The sequence below is a fragment of the Larimichthys crocea genome, chromosome XIII, assembly GCF_000972845.2.
Source record: "Larimichthys crocea isolate SSNF chromosome XIII, L_crocea_2.0, whole genome shotgun sequence".
Classification (NCBI taxonomy): Eukaryota; Metazoa; Chordata; class Actinopteri; family Sciaenidae; genus Larimichthys; species Larimichthys crocea.
The window spans coordinates 37,861,439-37,870,510 of record NC_040023.1 but is presented as its reverse complement, the minus strand read 5'-3'; the positions used below and the strand labels follow the sequence as shown (position 1 = coordinate 37,870,510).

Here is a 9,072-nt window from a genome sequence, read left to right as displayed (position 1 = left end):
TTTACCAGCAATTTTAAAGCTTCTTTGGCAACAAGCATGTCCAAGGTCTGGCTTGGGGGCCAATCACAGCCCGTGGTCAGATTTCATGCGGCCTGAAACTTCATTTTTATAATATATTATTCATGGCCTGCTAGGATTGTCAAACACTGTATGGCTGGAAATGTTGTCTTTTTTTTGGTTGACATAATGAAGCATTTGAACCTCTAAGGACACAAGTGCTGGTGTTATATATATCTGTAGATGTGACACCAAATTTTAAGTGGACCAGACAAGAGCAAGACTGATCTGTTTTAAACTTCAATGTTAACAGACTTTGCATTACTTTTACTACATTAGTCATAATACGTCGTGTATAGAATGAACATGAGGTTCAGATTTGTATCAACTTCATGCAAGTTTAACAGAATATGTTAAACTAATACAATTTATTCTTTGTTGACTTCAGATGTGAAAGAAAGGAAGGACTGTTTTTTAGATTAGTTCACGCTTGATTGGTTTCAATTTGGTTACACTGCCATTTAAAATAAAATATAAGATAATTGTAACAATGAACTAAAATTGTTACAGAACAGTGCTTTTGTATTTAACTTTTCTTGGTCATTTTTTCATTTTTTTAAAGTTAGTATTGCCCCCCAGGCATCTTCACATTGTCAAATCTGGCCCTCTTTGAAACAAGTTTGGACACCCCTGGGCTAGAAGAACAATGTTTGAAGGTGCATGTGCAGAAAAAAATGTAAGGAAGATTTAAAATCATGTATTAAAAAGCATAAACAATGTAAATATATACACAATATGCTTCAGGATGAAAACAGATGCACAAGTTGTGCAGGAATGTGCTACTCTTTGCAGGGTAATGTGCAAGACTTCACAGTATGCAGAATATTTTACATTTGCAAGATAATTCCTGCACATTCCTATTCATAAAACACTAAAATTTACTTTTAGTAGTGAGAAATTTCACTTGATGCTTTCATGCTCATTTTAATTAATCAAAATCATTAAGACTATGTTTACTACTCACTGACTTAGTATCAAGCGTTTTGCATGTATCATTTGAGAGAAATTCAGGGAACCTTTTTCTCTGTAACCCCTTTTGTGTTAAACGCTCCTTCTTGTACAAGAATGATAAATTCAACATAAACTTTGATACTTTGAATCCAGTCTTCTTTATTGAAGGGTTTTTCTTTAAACATTCCCACAACAATCAGTAACTAGTAAAATGTGGATGTGTGAGCAGGAAGTGAATATAGACTGTAGATATTGTGGAAGTTGTTTTTTCATTGTTTGCAAATAATACAATTCCAGTCACTACTCTCTGCCTGATGAAGCGTTGCTGAGTCCATGTTGATGCACTCCACATGGAATCACCTGCAACAGGTGTCACACTGAATCTGTAAAAGGGCAAATTAAGCACATGCAAGAATACACTTTAATATCTAGCCATGATGGACACCAAATAACCATGATCCCCAAAGTGATATTTTGAGTTAATATTTGCTTCTTTGAAACACTTAATACAGAGTGTGATATTTTTGGTTAATGTGGTCCAAATATGATATTTCTGGGGTCAAGTGTATCAACCTTTTTCATAAATTATCGATTAAAGGGATTATATAGTAGTAGTAGTAAAAATTGCACATAATGCCTTTTTTCAATGCAAAATAATGAACTTTGAGGCTGAATTTCTCTTTTCCAAAAATGATACAGTAAATATGCTCGATACTGAGTGAGTAAATAGTCAGGATGGTCCTGAAGTGTATGAACCTTTGTCAGAAATTATGGATCAAAGTGTCTTTACAGAAGTATTAAAAAAATAGAGCATGGACTACCTGCCATACATACGGGCGCACTTGAAATTTTGGTGGGGCTGATTTGACCACGAAAAGACGAACGACAGCTCACACCGCAGTGAAATCTCAGACTTTTTATTTATGATTTACCTGACACTAATTGTATAAAACATGTTCAGCCGATATTTTGGACTAAATATAATTTTATTTTTATTCTCTAAACTTGTAATCAAAAATTAAAAAACTGAAATTTCGCATGTGGTGTGTGCAGTCGCCGTAGCGATACGCTACCGGTCCGGTTGAGAAGTGTCCCAGAACCGGGCCTCCGCTCGTTTCCGCGTTGGCAGCTCGAGCTGGCAGAAGCCAAACACAGAAACAGCATAGAGAAGCCAGTCAATTTTCAAAATAAAACTCCCCGTAAAAAACAGACAAAAGCGAAACACGTAGCCTATTTACACACGTAGAAGCATATTTAGAAGCAAAGGCCAAAAAAAAAAAAAAAAAAAAGTACAAAAAACCGAGGAAAACGTCCAAATCCGAGCCAGTAAACAAAGTCTGGCGGGCGCTCCCCTGAATCACTCCTGGTGGGGATTCGCGTGGAGGACGGGCCAAAACTGACAAGAGACCTGCCCAATGGGTCTGGTGAAAAACGTTCAATTCGATAAATGTACAATATAACAGCTAATGTCCTCCATTGTACTACTTATAACCATTAATTATTTTATCTGGGACGTGGGATCACCTTTAACAGGATACAGCACTAAAGTAACATTGAAAACCGAGGATACAACCTGGAGGTGAAATTTGAGGTGAAGAAAAGAGAACATATTTCATATTGTCTGTTAAACATATAAATATGAAATAAATAACATGTGATTCATTGGTGCCGTTCTGTTTTTACTGTATATGATCATCCAATCATGTCACTTCACACTGCGACCGGAATATTTCCACGTTATGTGTTGATATTTACGTTTCCAAACGTGATGACGTTTCAAAACGTGATGACGTCTCAAAACGTGATGACGTATCAAAACGTGATGATGTCATACTTCAGAGCCCTTTGATCTTTACATGTCAACAAGGTTGTTCTATTCCTGTCGAAGCAAAACTACATTTGCTTAGTTGATTAGTCAGTTAATACCAGTTACACTCGATATCATTAGACACATTTAATTTTTAGAAATGGACACAAAACATATTGTAATTAAAAAAGGAGACACTATCCGTAATAACTGGACCAGGTACAAGGTACAGAAGGTCCTGGGGCAGGGGTCTTTTGGAAAAGTGGTTGCATGCTTAAAATCAAACAAAAAGGAGCCGATAGCTGTCAAAATTGTGCAGAAAAGACTGGCTGTTAGTACTGAATGGGAGAAGTCCATTCATAATATGCTTGAAGCTAAGCTTGATGTCAGTAAGAGTAACCTGGTCAAGTTTATAGAGTGTTTCACGTATCGGGGATATATCTGTCTGGTCTTTGAATTGTTGGATAAAAGTCTTTTTGATCTGATGGTTGCAAGGAACTTTAAGCCACTGCATTTGTCTGCTATTAGAGTGATCACACAGCAGATGTTGGTGGCTCTGAATGCCCTAAAGAGCATCGGTGTGGCACATAGAGACATAAAACTAGACAATATAATGCTGGTTAATCATGAGTTGTTTCCCTTCAAAGTGAGACTTATTGATTTTGGGCTAGCCATACCTGTTGACAGAATGAAGCCTGGCCAAGTGATTCAGGCTCTTCCTTGGAGGGCCCCAGAGGTTATTTTGGGTCTCCCAATGAATGAGGGCATCGACATGTGGACAGTTGGCTGTGTTATGGCCTTCGGGCATCTTGGTAAGCACCTCTACCCAAACAGTTGTGAGTATGAAGTGATGAGCTATATGGTGGACTTGCTGGGTGCACCCGAAAATCCCCTGCTGGACAGTGGGATTCGGACGTCCTATTTTTTTATCAAGAACAACAATTCCCCCAGTGCATGGAGGCTGAAAACAAAAGCCGAATATAGTGGTGTAAAATATTTGCGGAATCAGTCCCAATCCCATCGCATCCCAAGATCTCTTGATGACATAGTTAAAACCCCTGAAAAAGCGAGGGATGGGACAGAGAATGAAGACAGGCGGGCCTTTGTAAGCATGCTTAAACGCATTTTCTGCATAAACTCAAAAAAAAGAATCACCCCTATTGCAGCATTAGGGCACCGATTCATCACTATGAAGCATTTTGGTAGTGACACTAATGACAATGATTATGTAAAATCATCCCATCTGACAGTGAAAAACTGCCAGCTGGAGCAGTCATCAGTTGAATTCAGACAGTTTGTGACATCCAGTGAAGCCACTGCAGACAAAAACAAGAAACCACCTTCCCCTGTTAATTACAATTTGGATGGGATTAAGACTACTACTGATGAGACACCACAAGACTTAGTGGAAGTGAAAACCCGGAAGAGGTGGTTATTAAGTGCCAGAAAACTTGTATCCTGCTCAAACAACAGCAACAACAGCCCAGTCACATCTGACTCAGATGTGAAAAACCGTCAGCTGGAGCTGTCATCAGTTAAATTAACACCATTTCTGACATCCAGTGAAGCCACTCCAGACAATAATAAGAAACCACCTTCCCCTGTTAATTACAATTTGGATGGGATTAAGGCTACTACTGATGAGACACTACAAGACTTAGTGGAAGTGAAAACCCAGAAGAAGTGGTTATTAAGTGCCAGAAAACTTGTATCCCGGTCAAACAACAGCAACAACAGCCCAGTCACATCTGACTCAGATGTGAAAAACTGCCAGCTGGAGCTGACATCAGTTAAATTAACACCATTTCTGACATCCAGTAAAGCCACTTCAGACAATAATAAGAAACCACCTTCCCCTGTTAATTACAATTTGGATGGGATTAAGGCTACTACTGATGAGACACCACAAGACTCAGTGGAAGTGAAAACCCGGAAGAAGTGGTTATTAAGTGCCAGAAAACTTGTATCCCGGTCAAACAACAGCAACAACAGCCCAGTCACATCTGACTCAGATGTGAAAAACCGCCAGCTGGAGCTGACATCAGTTAAATTAACACCATTTCTGACATCCAGTAAAGCCACTCAAGACAATAATAAGAAACCACCTTCCCATGTTAATTACAATTTGGATGGGATTAAGGCTACTACTGATGAGACACCACAAGACTTAGTGGAAGTGAAAACCCAGAAGAAGTGGTTATTAAGTGCCAGAAAACTTGTATCCCGCTCAAACAACAGCAACAACAGCCCAGTCACATCTGACTCAGATGTGAAAAACTGCCAGCTGGAACTGTCATCAGTTGATAATTTGGATGGGATTAAGGCTACCACTGATGAGACACCACAAGACTTAGTGGAAGTGAAAACCCGGAAGAGGTTATTAAGTGCCAGTAAACTTGTATCCCGCTCAAACAACAGCAACAACAGCCCAGTCACATCTGACTCAAATGCCACCTCCTCTGACTCGGATGCCACCTCCTCTGACTCAAATGACACCTCCTCTGACTCAGATGCCACCTCCTCTGACTCAAATGACACCTCCTCTGACTCAGATGATGCCTCTGGTATGAATACCAACAAAAGATCCTCAGATTTTGTTGTGGTTAGAAGCAAAATAAAGTGGTTAAAGAGGATCAGAGGATTCTTCTCAAGAATCATCTCCAAGTGTGTATGTTGCGGACACATAACAAACTAGAAATGCAGTTCATTGTTGGACGTAAAAAAATGGATAATGGATATATATATATATATATGGGTTTACTCCAGGTGCTCTGGTTTCCCCACACAATCTAAAGAAAAAAAAAAACATTAAAAAAAATGGATAATGGATATATATCTATATATATGGGTTTACTCCAGGTGCTCTGGTTTCCCCACACAATCTAAAGAAAAAAAACGTTTAAAAAATGGATAATGGATAAATATCTATATATATGGGTTTACTCCAGGTGCTCTGGTTTCCCCACACAATCTAAAGAAAAAAAAACGTTAAAAAAATGGATATCTACTATCTAAACTCATAGTCTACATGTTGTGTTCTGGCTTTGTTTATTTCATGAATCAGCTTCTAAATTGTAGTCTGACTTACAATTTGCGCTGTAAAATAATGACTGGTAGAGGTCAGGTCTGGTAGAGTCCAACTCTGTCAAACTGCTGCGCTTGCTTGCTTCCATCGATGTAGTGCGCTGTGTTTGCCGCAAATTTGTTTCATACCTGGCAACCCCGGATATCAAACACAGAACTATTTGATTTGAAGGCCTAAACATAAACAGGCCAGGCGGTAAATTTCAAAATAAGAACATTTTGGCTGTCAGGTTTTTGTCAACAAGTATTTCAACTTAGCATGTTTCCTTAAAAACTGATGATATAGCATATTAATTTGATCAAATCAAATCACAATTTATTTCAGCAGTACAAAGTATGACATAGTCAACCAGGAAAAAGTGGAGCGGCATTGGTGAAAAGTCAAGGTACAAGTACAACAATGCTGGTGCTAAGTTAAACCGGGGGGTAAGATGGAGAGAAAAAATAGAATAAAGACATACAATGAGTGAAAAAAAGTACGTGAAGACGTGAGGGCGTAAACGAGGGTCGGAGGTAGAGAAAAGAAAGGAAAGACATCCGACAAAAATACAGCGTAGCTGGAGGAAACCTGTATCATGTTACAGACCAACTGGGGCGACGCCTTACAACAAGACTTGCAGAAGTTGATCCAAATCTGAACCTCATGGGGGGGGGGGGGGGGGGGGGGGTGTGCATTCTATACACGACTTATTATGACTATAAGTAAAAGTAATGCAAAGTCTGTTAACATTGAAGTTTAAAACTCAAAGGAACCGCCCTAAGCGTGGTTTAAGTTGTATCTTAGATCGATCTCAGTTGTTCACACAATGATGAATCCCCCATGCATACCAAATTTGTCATGGAGTCCCACAAGGTTCTGTACTAGACCACTCATTCAGTTTTATATGTTCCTTTAGGGAACATTATTAGGAATCACTCTACATTTTCATGTTAGGCGGACGACACCCAATTATATTATCGATCAAGCCTGATGCAACCAAACAGTAACTAAACTCAAACATGCCTTAAGGAAAAAAGTTGGATGACCTACAATTTTTGATTAAATTCAGACAAACTGAAGTTCTTTTAACTGGACCTAAACACCTCAGAAATTCTCTTTCAGAGACAGTTACTTAGATGGGATCACCCTGGCCTCCAGCTCCACTGTAAAGAACGTGGAGTTGTCTTTGATCAGGATTTGTCCTTTAACGTCCACATAAAACAAATTTCCGAGGACTGCATCTTCCACTTACGTAACATCGCTAAAATCAGACGCATTGTCTCCTCAATGCAGAAAAACTAGTCCACACATTGGTACTTCTAGGCTGGACTGAGTTTTAAGGTAGACTTTGTATCAGGCTGCTCCAATAAGTCTCTGAGGACTTGCAGTTAATCGAATGCTGCGCACGTGTTCTGACAGGAACCAGATCAGAGATCACATCTCTCCCATTTTGGCTTCCTTGCATTGGCTACTATTAAATCTAGAATAGAATTAAAATTCTTCTCCTACTTACAAAGCTCTTCATGGTCAGGCACCATCATATCTAAAAGAGATCATGAACCTACTACCCCTCCAGAACACTGCACTCTGGATGCTGGGTTCCTTGTGGTTCCTATAGTTTCCAAAAGTAGATTGGGAGCCAGAGCTTTCAGCTATCAGGCTCCTCTTCTGTGGAACAAACTACCCGTATTTTCACGACCATAAGGCGCACCGTACGAAAAGGCGCAGTCTCAGTTATGTGTGCCATTTTGTATTTAACACACACATAGGGCGCACCGTACGAAAAGGCGCAGTCTACACACACATATGGCGCACCGCCTTACAACAACCACACACACACAAGCATACAATGTCGTATTTAAAAATAGAGGCGGAACAAACAGGAGTTTGATTGTGCTTTATTTAAGTCTTTATTACAATTACTAACATTTTTAAAGCACATTACCACAGCACACATTAGCACATTACCGGTAATCGTCATTAATCAAACCCATCGAGTCCTCATCCCTCCTTTTTGAGTTAAACAGCTGCGCTAAATCAAATATGCCAGTTCCACTTTCTCTCTGTCAGAGTCACTTTCCGTGCCGTGCGGCCCCTCGGAAATGATGCCGGCTTTTGCGAAAGCTCGAACAACAGTGCCAGTAGACACATTAGTCCACGCATCTACAATCCATCCGCAAACTGTGGCGTAACTTGCCCGGCGCTGCCTTCCACTCTTTGTGAAACTGTGGTCTCCATCGGTCATCCATCGCTCCCACGCCGCTCGCAGCCTTACTTTGAACGGCCGGTTCACACCGATGTCCAGCAGTTGGAGTTCCTTTGTCAGACCTCCCGGAATAACAGCAAGTGCAGCATTCATTTGTTTCACTTCTTTTTTCACATCGCTGTGAGATGGGCACGTTGTTCTCAACACAGGTTTAACAACACACATAGGGCGCACTGCACTATAGGGCGCGCCGCACATTTTGAAAAAAATATAAGACGTTTATATGCGCTTATGGTCGTGAAAATACGGTACCATTCTGGGTTCAGGAGGCAGACACGGTCAACACTTTAAGAGTAGACTTAAGACTTCCTTTTGATAAAGCCTATAGTTAGGGCTGGCTCAGGTCATCCTTTAGTTATGCTGCCATAGGATTAGACTGCCGGGGGACTCCCCTTCCCTTCTCTCTCTCCCTCTTTCTGTCCCCCTCTCTCTCTCTCTATCTCTCTCCCTCTCTCTCTCTCCCTCTCCCTCTCACCATCTGTGGACATACATGTCTCATTAATACATGTTACTAACCAAACTTCCCCGGAGTTTCTGTGCTCTCTCGTCCAGCAGGTTCTCGTGGATCGTGGCTGCTGCTGTGATCCTGCACGACGTCCACACGCTATTATACTGTCATTATTGCTACTATATCGCTACTGTGGTCATTTTATCATCATTATAATTAATTGTCATTTTTCAGTCATTGTAATGTACAATATGTTTGTGTTGATTTGTCCTGTACACGTGACATCCATTGCACGTCTGTCCGTCCTGGGAGAGGGATCCCTCCTCTGTGGCTCTTCCTGAGGTCTCTTTCACCTTCTTTCCCTGTTAAAGGGTTTTTTGTGGGCAAGTTTTTCCCACTCGAACCGAGGTCTAAGGACAGAGGGTGTCACTCCCGTACAGATTGTAAAGCCCTCAGAGTGTGTGAATTTGGGCTATAGC

The 9,072-nt window shown here is 40.5% G+C and overlaps 1 protein-coding gene across 1 annotated transcript; it reads left to right on the top strand.

The window, feature by feature from the left end:
• Positions 1 to 2,885: 2,885 nt before the first annotated feature.
• On the top strand, positions 2,886 to 5,633 carry LOC113747219 (homeodomain-interacting protein kinase 3-like). Its single transcript, XM_027286044.1, has 2 exons — positions 2,886 to 4,685; positions 5,124 to 5,633. The coding sequence occupies exons 1-2, from the start codon at positions 2,976 to 2,978 to the stop codon at positions 5,508 to 5,510; spliced, it is 2,097 nt and encodes a 698-aa protein (XP_027141845.1). The 5' UTR covers positions 2,886 to 2,975; the 3' UTR covers positions 5,511 to 5,633.
• The last annotated feature ends 3,439 nt before the right edge of the window (positions 5,634 to 9,072 follow it).